Below are 22,824 nucleotides of genomic sequence, written 5' to 3'. Positions count from 1 at the left end.
CCCCGTGCATACATTTGTACATGTGACATCTCCTTGTTGGGTTGTTACCCCTACATAGTTGTCTAGGACTGTCACGATAGTCCCAGCACGTACCTCCTATATAAGTGGTGTCTCTAGGTTGGTCTGTTGCGGGTGCGCGCATGTGGATTTGTTCTTTTGCAATTTCCTTTAAGGGTCTGAAGTTTTTCTTGTTCCAAACGGTTATTTCGACATGGGGCTAGGTCCATATCTCTTTAACATGCAACGATCTTCAAAACATTTTAAAACCACACACCAAAAATCCAAATTAATTTGAGTTTGAAGAAACTAGACGAAATAAACATCCATGATAGAATGTTAGAACTACAACATAGTGGATTAATGGTTGAGCTTTGATGAAGTAGATGATAGACCAAAAGAAATTCATAGCATGCAACTAGTTGTTTCAAGAAGATGCCAATCTTCAAGTCATATAGAATATGTAGAAGATTACTTGTTAAGAAAACTTAAAATATTGGCCAAGAAGAGAAGAGAGAGATCACATTTGAATATTAGAACTCTTATGTTTTTGTGATTCCAAGTATCAAACTCGTTTGTGTTTTTAGCATGCAAAGCAAGACCGCTATCATCTTGTGCCACACTAGTGTTTATATAGCATGAAACACTAAAGCATTAAGAAATTGAACATATGATAATAGATTTAAACTTTGTAAGGGAACGTGTTTTCATTGTTCAGGTTCGCGTGTTTTGATCGCTAGTTTTCAAATATATTCACCAAAGGCCCTAACACCATATCTATTTTTAAACTTCGGATCTAGTGCAGGTTCTCCCTGCTCAGACTGCTTGGGGAAGAGAGAGAGGGGGGGGGGGTATGTTAGGCAAGTTAAATAATAAACCTATGATGATCGTATAACATTGTATTATAGTACAAGATGTAAGATGTAAATATTGTATCTTACCCGATACTATACTGGTTATCAATACAACATAATCCTATGAGAGGTTTTCACAAACTCTTATGGCCTAAAAGCTCATATTTGATTTGAGGTTCTTTATTTTTTTCCAACAAAACAAAAAGGTGGTAGACAAGTGAAAAGAATTTTTTTTTTAATGAAAGAAGTGGGAGAGAAAAGAAAAGAAAAGAAATTGAAGGAAATTAATGCTAATTTTTTTCTTTTAATTTGAAGAAAAATGAGTCTAATCAAACTCCCTTCTCTTTAAAAATACCTAATTATTAAAAACACAAAACACAAACCCTAACCCGATCCCTTATGTGGGTTCTTCGTCCACAAAGAAAGAAAGAAAGAAAGAAAGAAAGATTGATTTGTGAAGTGTGGGTAATAGTTGAAAAAACAAAAGCTAGGTTAGGTTGTGAAGATGCAAAAACCAATCAGTTTTACTGTAACCTCAATCAATCCCTTGTTCATACTCTTAATTCAATCCTTCCAACAATTCTTTATGAACCCACCCTAGGTAATGCTAATGCTAATGCTAATGCTAATCTTTCTTTTCATTAACCCAATCAATTAATTGTATGTATAAACACCACAATTATATTTATATATGTGCACTCTGCTGATATTGATGATTTTCGTAGCATTGAATTATTATTAATTTATCTACCAATATCATTATTATTGTCATCTTCTTCTCACACTCAATATGTTAACTTCATAGACTTATAATCTGGTACATTCTTTTTCCATTAAGATGGCAGACAAGAAAGTTATAGCTATATGCCAGTCCGGCGGTGTCTTCCGGACCGAAAAAGACGGGTCCATGACATACAGTGGCGGTGAGGCCTATGCGATTGACCTTGATACCGACACCAAAGTCATTGATTTCAAACAGGATTTAGCCGAGACTTTTGGATATAATGTTGATGGCATGTTGATCAAGTACTTTCTTCCCGGAAACAAGAAGACGCTTATTATGATATCGAAAGATAAAGACCTTAAACGCATGATTAGCTTCTTTGCTAATGCTGATCAAGTGGATGTTTTTGTCATGCCAAATGATGGTGCCACGCCTGCTAGTAGGTACTTCAACTGTTATAGACTTTAGTTAATATTATGAAAACTGATATCTGTCTATAGGCCTGTAAACGAGAAGAACGTTCAGTGAATAGTTCATGAACCTGTTGACGGGGTTCCTTTATTATATAAACGAATGAACTTGAACAAAAAGTTTTGTTCATTTAGTTAAACGAAAGAACATGAACACACGTCTCGTTCCTGAATGTTCATTTGTGGTCATTCATTTAAATTTGTGTATGTCTGTTCGTTTACGTTTGTTAAAATATTTATTTAGAATTGTTTGGCCCTTTACAACGTAATCTATCTTTAATAACTTTTTAGGCCAACATATTGTTCTTCACATTATTGTTAACTGGTATTAACTCAATTATTTTGTTCATCTATATTCAGTGATGTCCGTTCGTTCGTGAACCGTTCGGTAATATTGTTAATGAGCATGAACATATCCATTTTCTTAATGAATGAACACAAACAAGAGAATCCCATTTGTTTAGTTTGAATGTGTTCGATCATTTGTTCGGTTAAAGTTAAACGAGCGAACACGAACATGTTTCGTTTATACTCTAATAAAACCCTAATTGCAGGTCCAGCAGAACAACAGTATCTGAAGCCATTGTACTTGCATCTAGCCCTATTGAAACAAGCCAAACTGATAACGACCCAAATGAAACGAACCCACTTGATACCGTCATACAAAATGAAGACCCACCATTATCACTCCCATACGATTCAAACTATGAAAATCAACATAACAAAGCTGCATTACAGTGGGAAAACACAATCACAGGTGTAGAAACAAAGATTTTCTAGTTTTGCGGAGTTTCATGAAGCGTTGCATAAATTCTCAATCGCGCACGGTTTTCGTTAAAATATAAGAAAAGTGATAGTCACCGCGTTAGTGTCAAATGCAAAGCCGAAGGCTGTCCATGGAAAATATATGTTTCAATATTACCAACGACCCATATAATCCGCATCAAGAAAATGAACCCTGAACATACGTGTAACGGGGTTGCTGCGAAAGCGGGTTATCGGGCCACAAAAGGTTGGGTCGGGAATATCATTAAGGAGAAGTTACGATCTTCCCCGAATTACCGACCAAAAGATATCGTGGCCGACATTAAACGCGAATACGGCGTTCGGTTAAATTACTCGCAAGCGTGGCGTGCGAAAGGAATCGCAAAGGAGCAACTTCAAGGTTCATACAAAGATGCTTATTCACAACTACCTTATTTTTGTCAAAAAATAACGGAAACGAATCCCGGGAGTTTAGCTACATTCGATACGAAACCGGATTCGAGTTTCCACCAGTTTTTTGTCTCGTTTCATGCTTCGATTTCCGGGTTTCAAAACGGATGTCACCCGTTAATATTTTTAGATGATATTCCTCTGGATGCCAAGTATCAAGGGACTTTATTGATTGCGACTGCTGCGGATGGTGAAGATGGTGTGTTCCCATTATCATTCGCAGTAGTCGATGATGAAACCGATGATGATAATTGGTTTTGGTTTTTATCAAAACTGAAATCATGCGCCCCGATATCTCAACCGATTACATTTGTAGCTAATTTCACTAAAGGGTTACAAGACTCGATTGCTAATGTGTTTGGTGGCGAGTGTTTTCACGCGTATTGTTTAAGATACGTTGCTGAAAACTTAATAATGATTTAAAAGGTCGGTTTTCACACGAAGCGAGACGGCTCATGGTTCAAGATCTTTATGCTGCTGCATATGCACCAAAAGTTGAAGCTTTTGAACAATGTGTTCAAGATATCAAAGCGATCTCACCCGAAGCGTATGATTGGGTGGTTAATAGCGAGCCACAACATTGGGCGAATGTGTTCTTTAACGGCACACGGTATAATCACGTGACATCTAACTTTGGACAGTTGTTTTATGATTGGGTGTCGGATGCAGTCGAGTTACCGATAACTCACATGATTGATGTGTTAAGAGGTAAATTAATGGAGTTAATTTATACGCGACGGGTCGATTCCAACCGATGGACTACAATTTTAACGCCATCAATGGAAGAAAAGCTTAAAATCGAAAGTTTAAAAGCGAGAACGTTTCAAGTTTTGCCATCAGAAAGTAGTGTGTTTGAAGTTCATGGTGAAACGGTTGAACTAGTTGACATTAGTCAATGGGATTGTAGCTGTAAAGGGTGGCAGCTGACTGGACTGCCATGCTGTCACGCAGTTGTGGTTTTTGAGTGTGTTGGTAGAAATGCTTATGATTATTGTTCGAGGTATTTTATGGCTGAGAGTTATAGGAAAACGTATGCAGAGTCGATTTACCCGATACCTGATGTTGACGGGCCGGTAGAGGGTGAGGGCGTTTCGGTAATTGTTACACCGCCTCCGGCTAAACGGCCTCCTGGGAAGCCAGGTAGGCGGGCTAAGTTGAAGCAGGCGGGGTCGTTGGAGCTGATTAGAAGACAAATGCAGTGTAGCAAATGCAAAGGTTTAGGTCACAATAAAAAGACTTGCAAGTATGTTTTTTTATCCTCTTTCTTCAAATTTATTATGATTGCTATTTGTTTGTTTATATATTTTTTTCTAAATTATTTTTAAAAAAACAGAGAGGTAGTAGAGACACATGAAGCATCATCAAATCCTGAAGTGTTGACAATTCAGATGGATGAAGACATGCATACAGATGACTCATAGGTTTGAGGATAACCTTAATCAAGGAATCTAACTCAATGTTTATAGTTATAGTTGGTGGTTGATTGCTTGCTCTGCTCTGTAAAGATTATTTGATTTGGGTGTTTTTGCCTAAAACCCCAACATATTGCATTCAAATTTTGGTATTTAATATTTGTCATGTGATCTGGCTTGGTTTTTAAGATTAATTTGTTGTGGATAAGCTAAGTGCATTTTAGTAAAATGTGAATGAATAATAAGATAGATTAAAGAAAATGATGAGAGTAGCCATTTTTAAAGATCTAAATATTAAATCATAATCATATTTGTTGTCCTGGCTAGAGGTGACAAAAAAACCAAACCATTTCAAAATATTAATAATAAGATTCAGAACATCAGCCTAATAGCATTTCATTAATTCTGCATATGTCAACAAAAAAACCAAACCACTGCAAAATTTAAGCACACCATAAGATCACTAGTAGCCATTAGCCAGGTACCAGTACACTTAGAATTTGAAATCTGCAATCTGTTCATCATCACTATCTATTCCACTTTCATCATCTTCATCCTCATCAGTGTACATTTCGATTTCTTCATCTTCATTTTCATCTTCCATCATGCTTGTACTGCCTTTACCATTATCTTTTAAACCAGTACTCAACACCACAGTTCCGCCCCCAGATTTCTCCATATCCTTTTGCAATCTCTCCATGTTTTCTTTCCTGCGTTCTTCCTCTAAACGTTCCTTCTCTTCCCGTCTGCTGTCCAGCTCAGCTCTACAAAAATACCAATTACCATATTAGATCTAAGCTAACTCAAAATCTGATAAATTGAGCACCGATTTTGCAATGTTATTGGAAAACATATTATTTTTCTAGTGTGTTGGTTCAGGGCATCTAAACATTATCAATATGATATAAAACTTTGTTAACTACAATTATAAGACCCGTACTCATTCTGGTCAAAACCCATTTTGACCTGAACCAATATAACCATTATCTAAATCAGCTCGTTCCGACCCTTACCCATTTGGCCCAAAACCTGTTTTGTCCCAAACCAAATCGACCACTTTTATAGTCAGCACGTTCTAACAGTCTGACCTGAACCCATACTGACCCGAACACGTCGTAGCCTAAACCAAAAAAACCATTTTCTAAATCGACCCATACTGACCCGTGCCCATTTTCGTTTTGACAAAAACCAAAATGACCACTATTCTAATCGACATGTTCTGACCGGAAATGCGTCCTAACCCAAACTAAAATAACCATTTTAAATCTGACCCATTCTGCCACATACCCATTCTGGTCAAAACCCGTTTTCAGCTGAACCAAAATGTCCACTGTTTTTATTCAGCCTGTTCTGACCTGTTACCCAGCCTGACCCGAACACGTTTTGACCCGCATAGCCATAAAGTACCTTTTCTTTTCCAATAAGCTTTTCAAAAAACTTATAAAATGTTTTGTAATCTTCATAACACTTTCTATAACTGACAGTATAAGGATATTAACTACTAAAATATTAAACTTTTTTTGGTAACCATAGTAAACTGCAACCAGAAAACTCACAGACCCCACTTACCAATGACAACAAGTAAAACACAATTTATAAAGAAATTAATTGTCTTTGTGTTTGTGTGTGTTAAATAGACAACAAAGAGTGTGTACAAATACTTGTAAGTTTCCATGTACTCATCTGCACTTGCTTCAATAGCTTTAAAGAAAGCATCCATCCCTGCACCAGAAACTGCTGAAACTCCAACAGCCCTTAAGTTTTTATAAAACTCCTCAAGAGCAAGAGAAAGACTTCGGGTCAAATCTGACGGGTACGAGTTGTCATTTTCTAGTGCAGCATGAAACACCTCAAAATCTTCCATCCACTAATCATATACCACAACAAAAAAGTGTTCAAAATCTTCAATTAAAAGGATAAATGAGCGCATCGTATAATATTCAGATGATACACAAATCACTATTTCAGAATGCCATTATAAAAAATATATATATGTGTCTATTTAAATTACATTTTACGTATTTAAATATCAAAATGAGAGTTAAGCTAAAAGATTAAACTAAAAAGAAAATGGGTAACAGGCAAAACAGATAAGAGTCAAACAAAGTGTATTTAAATATATAAAGACCTCTGAAATCTTTTTCTTAAAATCTTAACATTACATTTCTTTTTAATGGTACAGTTTCTGTAATCATATTAGTAGGCTTGTAAATGAACCAAACGAACACGAAAGGTACACGTTTGGGTTCATTCGTTAACAGCATAATCAAATGGTTCACAAACGTAAACGAACGGATAGAACTGATAATAGATGAACGAACATGACTGAGCTAAAACCAATTAAAATAAATTTGAACAGCGTTTTGGGCCTAAAAAGTTATTAAAACAAGACTAAATTGTAACAGGCCTAAAAAACTTAAAATGAATATACTAACAAGCTTAAAAGAACGAACTTAAACAAACATAAAGTAGCAAGCATAGAAAAAAGCAAATGAACAAACATAAATGAATTTAAATGAACAAACAAGACATGCTTTCATTTTCGTTTAACTAAAGAGCAAAAACTTTTATTCATGTTCGTAACATTTACTAAATAAACGAGCATAAACAAACTTCCCGCTAAACGTTCACTGAACATTCGGGTTCATTTACAAGCCTAATCATGTATCAGAAAAATAACGGAAAACGTGTTCATGAGTCGGGCAAACCGTCACAAAAAGTGACTTGTTTGACTTTTGACTGATCAAATTTAGAAAACCACTATATAAAAACACACTAAAAGTTAATGTAAAAACTGTATTTTACCTCCAAAGCAAATTGGTGCTGAATGACATCCGTCTTGTTGAAAACCACAACCATGGGCAAACGGGTTTTATAAAGAATGCTGCACGCATAAAGCATGTTACTCATAAATGTATTCGGACTCTCTGCACGTGGTGTATCAACAACATACGCGATCACAGTCGGAAAAGTTGAAGCAAACGCCTCAGTAATTATCACTCCCGATGCAGACCAAGTAAATATCTCAATTTGACCAGGAGTATCCACAAGAACATAATCAAGTTCATCCGCTCGCCTTTCAATCATTTCTACAACCTAACAACCACAACACTACTATTAATATTAAATACCATCAAAAACTTTAAAAGCAAAAAATGTATATTTTACTATTTACCTCGTCAAATTTAGTGGCGAACAAGTTGAGTGAAGTTAATATTCCTCCATTGGGTCCAAGATTGAACTGTTTCATGACTTCTTTGTAGCGAATGGTGTCCCGTATGTCGATATTGGCCCCAAATGGCAGAGTCATGACAGCTGGATCAAGATTCATTACGTAACTTTTTATGTTGGAAGCATGTGTGTGACAGACGGTTCTATGAAGGAATGTTGTTTTCCCACTTCCTGCGCATTATAAGACATTGATGAAACAAAAAAGTTGCAAACGAACACGAACAGAGTACGTTCATTTAACTTTAACTGAACAAACAATCGAACATGAGCAATTATAAACAAGGGTTTTCTTGTTCACGTCCGTTCGTTAAGACAAAGAAAGTGTTTGTGCTCTTGTTCTCTTATTACGTTAATAGCGTACACAAACGGTTCATGAACGTAACAAAACATAGATGAACAAACAAAAGTGAGCTAAGATTAAAAGTGAACGTGAACGTGTTGGGCTTAAAAAGTTCTTAAAACCATAGTATATTGTAGTGGCTTAGAAAATATAAATGCATATATTAAGTAACGAACATATATAAACAAACGAGACTTGTTCATGTTCGTCTGTATAACTAGAAGAACGAAAAAAATTAAAACCTTTGTTCATGTTAATTCATTTATTAAATAACTGAACTTAAACAAACTTCCTGCCCAACGGTTCACGAATACTTTAGTGAACGGTCAGTTGATTTACAAGTCTAAAAAAAACTCAAAACTTTGTGTTTACAGTCAAGTAACATGATACCTGCCATTCCAACAACAATGATGATAACAGGTTTCTTCTTGAAACCTGTTGAGGACTTGTCTATCTGCAAATTCCCCATTGACATGGTGATGTCATCTTTCACTTCACCAGCCGACTACCAACATGTTCAAAAAGAGAAAACCATAGAAAAGTTGGAAATAATATATATATATATATATATATATATATATATATATATATATATATATATATATATATATATATATATATATAAAGAGGGGTTGAATCTTTTACATTGACTCCAGATGAATTTGTAGATTTGGTTTGCGTAGATGATGCAGCTTCTTCTTCTTTTTCTGATGCTTTAACGTTTGACTCTGAATCAATCTCCATCTAAAATAATCCTTCAAAATTAATATCAATTAATTGGAAGCTCGAACTTCAAATTAACCACTCGCATGAAAGAAGGCGAGCTCAATTACACCCTTAATTATTAGGGGTGTTCAAAACCGGATATCCGAACTTCAGATATCCGAAATTTCGGATATCCGTTCGGATAGTGAAACGAATATCCGAATTTTGCATTTTTTTATTTTTTATTTTTATTTTATAAAAGTTTGCAACATAAAATTGGGATCTGATATTAATCCAACCATGTATACAACCATAATCCAATCATGTATCAATAAAGTGTTTTTCAAAGAGAAATATGTCAAAAGAGAAAGATGAATCTTATGACAAACCACATCTGTTATTATACAATTAAGTTGATTCTTAAACCATCATCTATATATGAACCATTCATGGCAGATTCAAATCTAAAAGTAATCAAAAAACCAAAATATCCAGATATCCGATTTTCAGCAGTGTAGATGCTAGACGCGGAGACTATATATCAGTGGCCGGAGATGCTAGAGATGACAGTGGAAGACTGGTTTGGAGGGTATGGTCTCGTGAAGGAGTGGAGGCTGAGGGGGGAGAGCAGCTTAATATTCAGTGGCTATTTACATCAAGAACTGCTAATGTGATTACAAATAGCTACAATGGGACCTAAACTATAGTGTTCAAAAAGCACAAGACCAATCACCATCAAGTTAATTTTAAATTAACATGTTGAAAGTTGAAATTTCATAGAGGAACAATTGAACTTTAGCCAAAATTGATATGGTGAAGGTTTAAATATCTTCTCTGATCATATTACATTATTAGGTTTGAAAACCTCAAATTGTTTAATAACTTGAACTAAAAGTAGCATAATCTGAAATAACCTAATTACCATAAACATTCACATTCAATTCAAGGATTAGAAATCAAACAAGGACCTAAACACAGCCTGAAGCTTAGCAATTAGCAACAACTCACCTAGTTGGTCAGGGCGAGGAAAGAAAAACAAGTCCGGAGGAAGAAGAAGATACGATGTGTACAACGGTGGTTGGTTGGTGGGTAGTCGAGTCGAGGAGGAGGATGGCAGGGGAAGGGTAATCAGGACTTATTATTCATTCAGCCTAGTTTTGAACCTGACCATTCAGACCTACACTTTTTTTTTTTTTCTTTTTTTTGCGGGCAAAATTTGGAATATAATATTACTTTGTGTACTTTTACAATTATCTCTTGTAACACTAAATAGGGTTAACTGTAATTGAGATTTTTATTAACATTTAAAACACAACCCAAACTAACTTGTTGAAAGAGGCCTGAATCATTAAGAGGCCTATTCAGATTCAAACAAACAGGCCCTAAATTGTTAAAACTAAATTAGGGTTTCTCTGTTATATGCTTATAAATAAAAAATATATAAAAGTTATTAAATTTAATATTCCCGAAAAATCCTAAAATCACTATCCGAATCCGAATTTTCGGATGGTTCGGATACGGATTTTCGTATAATTCGGATTCGGATTCTTTTGAACACCTCTAGTAGAGACACATGAAGCATCATCAGATCCTGAAGTGTTGACAATTCAGATGGATACAGATGACTCATAGGTTTCATAGGTTTGAGGATAACCTTAATCAAGGAATCTAACTTAACGTTTATAGTTATAGTTTGCTTGCTCTGTAAAGATTATTTGATTTGGATTTTAAGATTAATTTGTTCTGTTTGGATTTAAGATTTATTTGTTGTGACAGAATTACAGAAATTGTCATTTATGTTTGTATCAAATTTTACTCGTTGTCTTTTATCTTCAAACTTGATTTTTTTTATCCTTTACGTTTATAAATCTAACACCGTTTGTCATTTGGCCCTAACTCAGTTAGTTTTTCTCGTTAGGTCAGATCATGTGCCTTCCAAATGAATTTGAATCAGTCAATTTTCCAAATTAATTAAAAGTATTTTAACAAAATAAAAAAAAACCCTTTCTCTCTCACACTCCCTCCTCCTTCTTCATTCAACCACCACCACCAACACTCCAACACATCACCGTCACCGTGTGTAATTATCACCACCTACAAGGACTGTGGACAATTTGAGGTTAATGAAAATGATTTATTTTCAAAAACAATTTAACATATAAATTTGATATGAATTGTCAGATCCATTCTCTCTCACTGTATACGTACCGCAACTCATCCTCACCACCAATTACCACCACCACCACCACCCACCCCCACACCACTACCTGCCATTTTCTAACGCAACACCACCATCTTCTGTCCTCCTCACCCCCTCTCTAAACTCTCACAAAAAAACCGACCTGGTGACCACCACCACCAGAACGCTGCTACCGCGATGTGAGAACTCAAGCTGTTCAATATAAAACCCAAACCCCTAGAAATTAAAAAAGAGAAAACATAAGGCTGAAAACTGAAACCCTAGAAATTGGGGGTTTTCTAATTACCGGCGATGTGAGAAGGTCTTTGATTTGGAGGATACTCCGGCACCGCTTTGGTGAGGACCTCTTTAACGAGGAAGACGTACACAAAGCTACCCTCACCGTCGGATCTTGAAGCGGTTACCGTTGATCCAGACATCGGCGCCGCCGTTTGATTAATGAGAATGGTGATGCTCTTTTGTTGGAGCAAAATCATTATGTGTACCACGTGTTTGAAAATTTGTCTGGCAGAGGTGTTTCTTAAATGTTTGGGTTTGTGAACACCAAGTGTTCGACGATTTGTCTATGTGGTCACGAGTCATGACAAGAACTCAACTTAACTTTCTTATCTGGATGATATGGTGGTACAGGGCCTAAACAAAACAACAATGTGGTGGCGGCAATGAAGGACATCACCAGGTGGGTTTTTTTTTGTGGAAAGTTTAGAGAGAGAGGGAGGGAGGGAGAGAGATCGGGAGGGCAAAAATATTGATGGATGCGGAGATGGTAGTGGTCGCCGGAGATTGAATGGTAGCAGGTAGTGATGTGGTGGTGATTAGCTGTAGAAAACAGAATTGGTAGAAGGAGAGAGATGGAGTTTGAAAGGGAGAGAGAGAGAGAGAGAGAGTGATTATCTTAAAATGTTTTTTAAATATTAAATGTTTTTTTTTTAAATATATGGTAAAAGGACCGATTTGCCCTCATGTGTCTTGCACATGATACATAATCTGACTTAACGAGAAAAACTAACTGGGTTAGGGTTAAAGGACAAACGGTGTTAGATTTATAAACGTAAAGGATAAAAAAAATCAATTTTGAAGATAAAGGGCAACGAGTGAAATTTGATACAAACATAAAGGACAATTTCTATAATTCTGTCATTTGTTGTGGATAAGCCAAGTGCATTTTAGTAAAATGTGAATGAATAATAAGATAGATTAAAGAAATTAATGAGAGTAGCCATTTTTAAACATCTAAATATTAAATCATAATCATATTTGTTGTCCTGGCTAGAGGTGAAAAAAAAACCTAGTTGCAGACCCTACCTGGCGGTTTCTATCTGGAATCATACCCCACCCTAACCTACCCGCGTGTACGGACTAGGGCCGGAACCTGCCCGGGTCAAAACCAGACCCTGCCCTACCCGAAACCTAAAATCCCCGGTCAAATACCAGGAACCGGAACCGGTTCCTACCCAGTTTCTGAAAATACCCCGTTTGTGCACCTCTGTCATGATATAGTCATGATAGATGAACATAATGATATTTCGGTCAATCAATTTTTTATTTTTTTTTATAAGTACAGGTGCTAATAAAGTTTAATGAATAGTTCAAAAACCGTTTGACGGGGTTCATTTATTATATACACAAACAAACATGAATACATGTTTTGTTCCTGATGTTCGTTTGTGGTCATTCATTTAAATTCGGTATGTTTGTTAATAATTTAAAATTGTTTGGCCCTTTACAACTTGGTCTATTTTAATAACTTATTAGGCTAACACATTGTTCTTCATATTATTCTTAACTGATATTAGAGATTGGCTTAGTTATTTGTTCATGTATGTTTAGTTATGTTCGTTCATTTACGTCCGTGAATCGTTTGTTTGTTAATAAACACAAACATGGTAAACAAGGTTCCCAAATATGATATACACACTAGTGAAAGTTTTTTCTCTACCTCATAGTTTACAAGGGCCCAAATTTAATATGTACACATAAAAATATTTTCTCCACCTCATGAAAAACAAACATTACAAAAGTACATGATGACACAATTTCACAAACACCAAAACAAGGGGACAACGTTAAAGGTGTGAGGCTATCTGCCTATGGCCCCCATACCATGTTGAAGGTATCGAAACAGAGTATTATATGCATTGATTGAATAAGATATTAGAAATTTAAAGTCCAATACATATGACTTTTCTTTACCATATACAACAAATCAGATATTTGATGACAAGAGCATCGACCAACAAAATCTGGTAGGTTTTCATGACAGTATAATAATATCTTTTTATTTATCTTAAAGTTGATAAATCTTTTAACAAATCTTGTTTATTAGAAAATTTTCCTCTTCATTCACATGTTTAATAGTTAATAAATTGTATACAAAATGGCCGGTAAGATTGATTTTGATTTATATATGTGTAGGAGAGGTGTTTCAATTCTCACTTGAAGTGATGTTTCAACTAATTAAATTTGATAAAAATAGATATTTTTAAAACCAATCAATGACGTGGTTTTTATAGATTTTTCACAAATGGTTATGTCACAACTTAAACGTTTAGAATAAAAATTATGTCCTCAAAAGATTCTGCTGAAGAATGGGAGTGTTTGCCGTTTTCTTGAAGATGCCGGAATTGGGGGTTGGGGCATCTAAATATCTAATCTTTGTACAATCCCTTAATACCAATTAAATTAAGGAAGTATTCAAGTATCACGATGGTTAAATCCGTTGGTAGCAGTTGTTACCGACGCAAAACAGTTGTTGGAAATGGTAGTGGATAACCTCATTTGCAACATATTACCAAAAAAATTTACCGAGTGATCATCATGGTCTTGTTCACGTTAACTTGAGCAAATAATGTAGTCCAACAATCAAGTTGTATGGAATTGTTATATGGTATTATGTATCAGAGACACTCCCATATCTATTTTCTCATTATCATGGTAATATAAGAATTTTATAAAAATGTAATGCATTATATAAAATTTGTTAATTATGTTATATATAAATTATAAGCAATAGAGTTATTTAATTAGTTATAAGTTTAATCTGATTGTTTAACTTGATTTGTGTTTACCGTAATAGTGTAATACGGTTGGATCTTAATGGGCCTAGTTACGTAATATTGGACTATTGGCCATTGGGGTTGGTCAATATAGATTGGCCTTGTGTAATTGTTGTTGGGTTTAATTATTATGTTGATTTGAGTTTTTGATGTTCTATTGGACCAATTAGGTGAGTTATTCTGGGCCTAAATTGGGCCGACACTAGCACATAACCAAACGTGTAGTTCAACAGGAACATGAAATTTGACGGGTGTTACATAAATGGTTTGCCTATGGTATGGTAAACACCTAAATAACACGGGGGATTCAATAAATATGCATCCAGTATACTAAGCCATATACAATATTTAAAAAACATCAAAATTACAATCATAATCCAATCGATGAATAAATTTTTTGAATTTATTAGAAAACCATGTTAACATAAACCCTTATCAGCCATTCCCACCCCTACAAAGAGCAAAGTTTAGCCGTTGAATAAAAAGTATAGAATTGCAAATTTCATTCGCTTAGTTGGATGAATGATGACACTAGTCGTGATATTTGTAATTCGAGACAAACTACTAATACATCAAAAGTAGGTATTTCTAGATTTCTAACATATTCATCATCAGATCGATCGATCTCTTTTACCCACACACTATAAATTAATTTTAAAACACATAAATAAATATGTAAATTTGATTCGGAACCAATATTTAATGGCGTACGTATCAAGTCACCAGTACTCGACGTCAAGGAAATAAGTAAGACACGTGGGACTTCAACCGCTGAAACGTGTCATCACATAACATGCTGTGTCTGCCTTCCACCGCCACTCTTCACTTCCATCTTATTCAATCCTTTTGCCGCCTCCCAGGCCAACCCTTTATTAATCACCCAACATTCCACAACTTCCGATCACAATCTAATCCAATACAACATTTCTTAAAATAGTTAATAACTTTTGTGCATCATGTCTTTTAAAGTTGCTAAAACCGCCGCAGTGACGTTGATCATTACGGTGTTGTTACTGGCTGTCGTGTGCCGTGGCACGGCCACTACTGATCAATATGAGGAAGCGAAAGCAAAGGCGGCCAGTGCCGGAAACCAAGCGGGCAAAGATGCCAAAGAGTCATCGGAATCTTGGGCCGGGTGGGCCAAAGATAAGATCACTGAGGGCCTTGGCCTTCGTACCGAGGAAGCCAAAGACAAGTTAACCGGTTAGTTAGTTACTTAGTTAGTTTTAACTGTTTTTTTATTATAAAGTAAATGTGGTTTTAAACCACCGCTATGTGAATATATAGTTAATGATGAAATGATGATGGTTATTAATATTGACAGGAACTGGAGAATACGCTGTGGATAAAGCGGAAGATTTGAAGAACTATGCCGGTGAAAAAGCGGACGAATTGAAGGAAAAAGCTTCCCGGACATCGGGTTCGATTAAGGATGAAGCCTATAACAAGGCGGCCAAGGCTGGCAGTGCTGCAGTGTATGCGAAAGATGTGGCATGTGATAAGGCTCAAAGCGCGAAAGAAGGTGCAAAGGATGCTGCAGGGGGTGTGAAAGATGGGGCGTACGATAAGGCGCAAAGTGTGAAAGATGGGGCGTACGATAAGGCGCAAAGTGTGAAAGAAGGCGCAATGGATGCCACGGGTGGGGCCTATGATAAGGCGAAGTATGCTGCAAGGTATGTGAAAGATGGGGCTTATGATAAGGCTCAAGACGTGAAAGAAGGCACGAAGGGTGCTGCAGGATATGTGAAAGACAAGGCCTATGAAAAGACGGAAAGTGCAAAACAAGGCGCCAAGTATGTTAAAGACAAGGCCTATGATGAGGCGCAAAGCGCGAAAGAAGGCGCAGGATATGTAAAAGACAAGGCGATGGATGCTGCGGGGTTTGTGAAAGACAAGGCCTATGATAAGGCGCAAAGCACGAAAGAAGGCGCCATGGATGGTGCAGGATATATTAAAGACAAGGCGATGGATGCTGCGGGGTTTGTGAAAGACAAGGCCTATGATAAGGCGCAAAGCACGAAAGAAGGCGCCATGGATGGTGCAGGATATATTAAAGACAAGGCGATGGATGCTGCAGGGTATGCAAAAGACACGGCCTATGACAAGGCTCAAGGTGCAAAAGAAGGCGTGATGGATGCTGCAGGATACGTAAAAGACAAGGCCTATGACAAGGCACAAGGAGCGAAAGAAGGTGCAAAGGGTGCTGCGGGTTATGTGAAAGATGGGGCCTATGATACGGCCCAAAGCACGAAAGAAGGTGTGAAGAGTGGTGCGGGTTATGTGAAAGATGGGGCCTATGATACGGCTCAAGGTGCGAAGACTGGTGCGGGTTATGTGAAAGACGGGGCTCAAGGTGCGAAAGATGGTGCGAAGGGTGCGGCGGGCTATGTGGGAGAGGGCTTGGAATGGGCGAAGGAGAAGGCAAAACACGGTTTAGAGTCGGCGAAAGAGGCGTTGGGGAGCAAGTATGAGGAGGCCGCGGAGCCACATAGGCAGAAAGCCAAGGACTTCAAGGAGAATGTGATACTAGGAGGGCGGACACTCAACGAAGAGCTTTAAGGTGGTATATAGAATGGAAGTTGAAGTGATGTTTTTTTGTTGTATGTTGTTGGCTATGGATTTTGGTTTTGAGATGTATGTGATGTTTACAATGACATTTGGTCTTTTGTACAACCTAGTCATTTCTTAATATAGTAAATTACCTTGGCAATTTGTTTGTCCAGTTTGATAGATCCTATTTACTAATTTATCATTTCGGTTTTTTATATTATTAATAATCATAAACTATATATGTTATGTTGTCCAACATTTTTATTCAAGCCATTAATATCAATAGAAACTTTCCCATATAGTTATTAACTGGTCAAGACTCGAGAGACATGTACAGTAGTTTAGGTTTGGTTTGAGGTACTGAGAATTAAGCCTAACAAAACGTAATTCTCTTATTAAACCATTAAGCCTAACAAAATGTAATTCTCTTATTAAACCATGTTTGAGTTGTTGGATGTTTGTTTGTTCAATGTTTGCAGAAACATTCTGGGTTCAAAATACTAAAATCCTTGAATGAAAATCGTTAGTAGCTCTAATCATGAAATCCCACATCGCTCTTTACATATAGTAATTATATCATTAGTAGCTCTAACCATGAAAACTGCCTTCGACTTTTAGCTGTCTTTGGTTTTTCTGGTCGGGGATCCATCTATCTTTACATAAATAGTAATTATAGTAAAGGGAAAGTTGGTTTTTCTGGTCGGGGATCCATCCATCTATCTTTACATAAATAGTAAAGGGAAAGTGAATATGAACGGGTTCAATCTTTAGGTATCTAGGGTTCAATCTTTAGCTATCTTTGGTTTTTCTAGTTGGGATCCATCGATCTTTACACAAATAGTAATTATAGTTAAGGGAGAGTGAATATGAATATCTAACTTAGATGCGAAACCTCCAAAACTACGTAGTTTTAAGTCAAATTCATTAAAAGTTAATTTTATTTATTGTTCCTGTTTCTCTCCTATAATATATCATCCCCGATCTTTATAGAAACACGCCATTGCAATACGTCCCTACACTACTTATCATAAATCTTTCTTAAGAGATAGTAACTATATGTTCTTAAATCTATTGCAATTCATGAATGAGTTTGTGGACTACCCCCAAACCCTTGATTCTTGCTTTCTACCTGTAATATGACTTTTTAACATTTTTTTTTTTACTTTTTTCTTCTTTCTTTCTTATTTTATGTAAACAATTGTTGTGGTAACAATGAATATCAAACCATTCTATGTTAAGCCATTAATTGCAATGCAAATGGAGGACAGTATGCGCTCAATTTGAGCCGGCAAATGACATTTTTTTTCCTTTATCTATCTGTTTGATCAGTTGTGATGTACAAGTTGAGAAAGAAGATTACTTGCAAATTCAGTTTGTGATTGATAGGTGGAGAAATTAAATATTTAATCATCAAATTAGCATGTAGTCCTTGAGGGATCCAAATAAGATATTGGCTTTGGGCGCCTCGAGGTTCTGCATCGTCTTCCAGTAACGGCGTGTCAAACGACAAACGGGTCTTGACCGCCATGAGCCTCTCCTTTCTCTCTTGATTTCTAAACATGCTTTGAGTGCGTCCTTGTGGGCTCGCACGAACTCGGGAGTTATCTCCCATTTTTCTTCCGTATTCTTCCCTCTTCCGGCCTCCCGGAGCTTTTGGCTTTCTTCCTCTGTTTAATCTTCAACAATTATCGGCCCTTCCGTATCTGGGAGGCTACCTGGAAGTGGGCATGCTTTGGGGAGATCTACTATTCCCCCCTCTCTCGTCATGGCATGCGCACTTTCGTCGTCAGAAATGGGTTTGAGTACCAACGGTGTGCCATCTGGATTTATGCCGGCCATCTCGTCTGAAACCGTCGGTGAGACCGTATAGATAGAGGTCCCATGGATGGCGCCAATGTATAAACCCCAAATGTAAACAACTATTGGGCTATGAATGCTCGTATGTTTATGTGTTGGTGTGTGGGGTTGTTCTTGATGAGTTTCAGTGAGATGACCGTGAAAGCGAGTAAAAGTGAGTATGATATTAAATTCATATGTTGCATACATATTACAAAGAGAATGTGTACATATATAGGATCCTGGAGGAATCTTCCTTCGGACCGTTACTCTTAGGGTTCTATCTATTGTCCGCTAGTTCTTCATCTTCTTCATGACTTTGGTAGAGAGGTTGGTTATTATCCGTTGGATGCTCTTTTCCCTCTAAGACTACGTCAGCCTCAGTTCTGTAGTACTCAGATTAATAGGGACAGGTCGGTCGTTGACCTAGAATCTTGTCTAGAGTGCATGGGATACCGTTGGGCTGGACTGGGCTGGACTTCTTGGGCTCTGCTTGGGCCAAGTCTGACGTAGTCTCTTCCATAAGCATACATGAATGAGTGAATCCGTAAGATAGATGAGGGAAGTTGATAAAGAAATTGATGAAGAGAAATCATCATGCATTTAATAAATAAAATTAAATTTTAATGGATTTCACACAAAACTACGTAGTTTTGGGGGTTTTGTAATGTTAGGTGCCTAACAGGCTCATATTCACTTTCACATTATAGTACTTAGTGTACACAAATATTAAGTTACACTAAAGTTACTAAGTTCAAACCGTTCTCTACTTTAAATAGAATAGCCGAGAACTAAGGAACTTAGTTCATTGGTGACCGAGTGGGTGGTACCGACATGTGTGGGTACCATATAGAGTTTTTTTTATCAAATGAGTGTAGTTGAGAAAAATATTTACGAGTTTAATGTAGTTTGAAAACTATTTACCAAAATGGTAATTTCTTGAAACTTGGTTTTCTTTCTCATATTATAATTAGATAAACCAAATTCACTATAATTGGATTAAAATATTGTTAACATAATAATTTTATTCATCAAAATATTATATACTAGTTTAGCCTCGTGTGTAACGCGGGTTACTTTTAGTTTTTTTTTATTTTCTCCATAAATCGACTTACCTGCAGCAAAACATATCATTATTATATAAAATGATTACAATAGAAAACTAATTAAAATGTAAATCAAAATAACGATATAAGCATTGCCTCCCAAATAGTCCTCTTAGGTTAACATCCTTCAAATGTCATACACAAGTACTATAACCTAAATATTAACCGTTCTAACCTTTGTCAATATTTCTAACATTCTAACCTAACATGCAATAAATGTTATCAAAACCAAATGCATACTTGACAAAATTGATTGGAACCAATGATGATGTAGCTCTTCATTCTAAGATGAATTGATTCTACAACCACATAACAAATCATTGTTCACTTAAGCATTTCAAAAATACATGGCAACATCGATTCACAGAAATAATGATGCAACTGCAAATTCCCAAAGTAGCCTGTAACGCCATAATATTCTCCTGGGTATAAAAAATCCCCATTTCTTGAAGCGGTGACAGTTATGTCGCATAACGTTGCTCTGGTGGCACTACATTAAAAAAAATTAGTTTTATTAAGCTTGTCTGCAACTCATATATTTCATAAATATATATTTTCCAGATTAAATTAGCGTGTTACTATCAGGCACATTTAGAACATTCAAACCGCCAACTCCAAGCCCACCAAACGGATTGTTGCGGGTTAAGCTGAGGAAACAGATGTTGTACATACCTCACTCGTTGTAAAAATGAGGTTAAAGTCAAACTTAACTTTTAACAGGTCAAACTGTAAAAAGCACATAGAATCACCCATTGTATACCCGCATCATCTCAGGTGAAGTTAACTGACGAAGTATTTCTGGATTTTGCATTATATCTCTGAAATGAGGGTTGGAATCGTACAAACTGCGTAGTTGAGGATGTTGGTTCACAATCTACAAATTCATATAATTTATTTATTATTTTTTTTTGTAAAAACTCATTCAATCAATCAATCAATCAATCATGCCCAGTAAAATCCCACCGACAGTAAAGCTATAAGTAGGGTCTGGGGAGGGTGGGATGTAGGCACACCGTACCTCTATCCAAAGGAATAAAGAGGTGGCTTCCAGAGAGACCCTCGGCTCTAAGTACATGTGTATGAAGCAAAATAAAGGAAATCAAAGTTTAACAGTTATATAAAAACTACTACTAAGTATAATAATATTAATAATATTAATAATAAGATCACAGTTTAACAGCTATATAAAAGCTAATAATAATTATAATAATAATAATACTATAAGTAAGGGAAATACCATTATGGTATGTAACCTAAATAAGTTAAGTCTAAGCCCTAAGGTATTCAATTCTCTCTAAAAATCCTTAACTTTAATTCTACTTCTCCACGAATTCCTATCCTCAACCATGTCCTCGGAGAGGTTTAGGTCTATCAAATCATGCCTAATCCTCTCATCCCAAGTCAAACATTAAATATCTGTATAATCATATGCACGTACATGCTGCATACATTGGGCACTGGAAAGCAAGCTTTGTATCATCTGAGTTCTTGAACACCCTTGTTGAAATTGTAATCTCTCTGAGCAAATCACATGTCTGATCAAAAACACATTTTGGAGCTGCTCAAGATACTTACGTTTATTTTATTGTTATTGGGTCACAAAATATTATTTAGTTTATGTTTTTATGTGGGCTGAACTTATTTGAAAGGCCTATATTTATGTTTAATGTGTAACAGGCCTGTTAGCCCAGTCAGTATGTAAATATTGTAGGTTACGTATTATTGAACTATTGAACGTTGTTAAAACAGTTGAGAAGAACGCTTAGGGATACAGTTAATAAACCTTTCTTATCAACATGTATATATGGTTCGATGTAAAGAATTGTTGTAAGTGTGTATTCTATGTTTAATAATATTATCTTTACATTAGATTGTTTCTTGTTCCATTCACTATATCAATTGTGTTATTACTGCTGCGTTTATAATCGATCATCATGAAACCTTCATTGAAGCAACATACCCACAGTGGTATCAGAGCCAAAGGGCTCGAATCGATCCGTACGAGTGGGAGTTTCGGCAACGGCAGAAAGACGTCACCGGTGAGACGTTTATCGACAGTGTTGTCGCGGTTATTGTTGCAGGCAGATTTGCCTAGGGTTTCGTCACATAATCTTTTCAAACATCAGGCAGCGAAGAGAATTATAAACCGGGCGAAATTCCACCGACATCGTCTTGCAAATGCACCCAGAAGAAGGAACGAAGGACATGGTGCACGGATTTGCGGTAAAGACGATATGGAACCGAGTAGTCTGGAAAATCTCTCAGAAGTTCATTATTATCGTTGTTAGAATTTTGGTCACTGTGCTTATGCATGTCCAAGTAAGTTATCCAAGTTTATTTTCCCTACTGAATCCAAACCAGAAGATATGGATTATCTTGTTAAGGGGACGGACTATGGCAATTGGGATAACATTGGTATGTAAACCCCAATATAAAGAAACATCAAACAAGTAGGCTGACTTTATTTTGTGATTTTAAATCCACATATAAAGTGGAAAAGGAACATCAAAATAATCCGATGTTTGTTTACGGGATAGGGTTGACCGAAATTTTTGTGGATGATAAGATAGAAAAGATTCCTCATATTCAATATGTTCCTAAATCTACAAAAAATGTTTTTAGTAAGGAACAATTGATGTTGCAACGATTTGATATAGTTTTTGATGGGCCTACATGTGTTGTTTCAGAGACTTTTAAAGAAATCTCAAATGGTGATAAAAGTGGGAATTCAGGGATTTTAGAGGCCGGAAAAGATAAAGGAGTTGTAAAGGCTAGTTCCTTAAGTTTGTTAAAATTCCGTCAACATGAGGCCGATATAATGTTTGATTATTTGGAAGAAGCAAAAGAGGGAAACAAGATTGGTGTAAACTGAGACATATGTATCATGTTTATGAATATGATACAAGTTCACAATATGTTCCTTAAACATAGAAACTTTCTTAAAACCGAATTCAAAGATCTTGTTAAATGGTTCATAGAAAACCTTCAAAATGAAAAGGGAAAAGAGTATCCCCCTAAGTTAGAAGATGGTGTTATTGTCGATCTACTTGATTTGTATATGGAAGTTCATATGCTTGGAGGTTTTAGGAAGGTTACTCAGGGTCAAAAATGGACTGATTTGGCAGTCA

General features: G+C 36.3%; 2 protein-coding genes and 1 pseudogene across 4 annotated transcripts; 2 read left to right on the top strand and 1 right to left on the bottom strand.

Annotated features, from left to right (window-relative positions):
• Positions 1-1,674: 1,674 nt before the first annotated feature.
• Positions 1,675-4,722, top strand: LOC143597803 (uncharacterized; annotated as a pseudogene). Its single transcript, XR_013146997.1, has 3 exons — positions 1,675-2,018; positions 2,600-4,503; positions 4,594-4,722. The product of XR_013146997.1 is annotated as an uncharacterized LOC143597803 (transcript).
• Positions 4,723-5,073: 351 nt separating this feature from the next.
• Positions 5,074-9,009, bottom strand: LOC143597801 (GPN-loop GTPase QQT2-like). 2 transcript variants are annotated; one of them, XM_077076195.1, is made up of 6 exons: positions 8,889-9,009; positions 8,634-8,748; positions 7,848-8,074; positions 7,478-7,768; positions 6,334-6,539; positions 5,074-5,436 (listed from the first exon to the last, which is right to left on the bottom strand). In XM_077076195.1, the coding sequence occupies exons 1-6, from the start codon at positions 8,985-8,987 to the stop codon at positions 5,166-5,168; spliced, it is 1,209 nt and encodes a 402-aa protein (XP_076932310.1). In that variant the 5' UTR covers positions 8,988-9,009; the 3' UTR covers positions 5,074-5,165. The 2 variants fall into 2 exon arrangements, with proteins under 2 accessions (XP_076932310.1, XP_076932311.1); XM_077076196.1 differs by having other exon boundaries at positions 8,895-8,988.
• Positions 9,010-15,151: 6,142 nt separating this feature from the next.
• LOC143597800 (uncharacterized) lies at positions 15,152-16,895 on the top strand. The gene is made up of 2 exons (XM_077076194.1): positions 15,152-15,407; positions 15,529-16,895. The coding sequence occupies exons 1-2, from the start codon at positions 15,161-15,163 to the stop codon at positions 16,761-16,763; spliced, it is 1,482 nt and encodes a 493-aa protein (XP_076932309.1). The 5' UTR covers positions 15,152-15,160; the 3' UTR covers positions 16,764-16,895.
• Positions 16,896-22,824: the final 5,929 nt, after the last annotated feature.

Source organism: Bidens hawaiensis, unplaced genomic scaffold (assembly GCF_021521415.1).
Source record: "Bidens hawaiensis isolate Kalapana, Puna unplaced genomic scaffold, B.hawaiensis_p1.1 tig00049060_1, whole genome shotgun sequence".
Lineage (NCBI taxonomy): Eukaryota > Viridiplantae > Streptophyta > Magnoliopsida > Asterales > Asteraceae > Bidens > Bidens hawaiensis.
Note: the sequence above shows the minus strand (reverse complement) of the source record. Positions and strands in the feature narration are given on the sequence as shown.

What these genes read in the sequence shown, in the direction of transcription:
- LOC143597801 (XM_077076195.1), bottom strand. Translation starts at nt 8,987, where the DNA reads ATGGAGATTGATTCAGAGTCAAACGTTAAAGCATCAGAAAAAGAAGAA. An exon ending in TCGCCACTAAATTTGACGAG is followed by an intron (nt 7,769 to 7,847) that starts GTAAATAGTAAA and finishes TGTGGTTGTTAG; the next exon opens with GTTGTAGAAATGATTGAAAG. An exon ending in GAGTACATGGAAACTTACAA is followed by an intron (nt 5,437 to 6,333) that starts GTATTTGTACAC and finishes GTATTTTTGTAG; the next exon opens with AGCTGAGCTGGACAGCAGAC.
- LOC143597800 (XM_077076194.1), top strand. Translation starts at nt 15,161, where the DNA reads ATGTCTTTTAAAGTTGCTAAAACCGCCGCAGTGACGTTGATCATTACG. An exon ending in AGCCAAAGACAAGTTAACCG is followed by an intron (nt 15,408 to 15,528) that starts GTTAGTTAGTTA and finishes TAATATTGACAG; the next exon opens with GAACTGGAGAATACGCTGTG.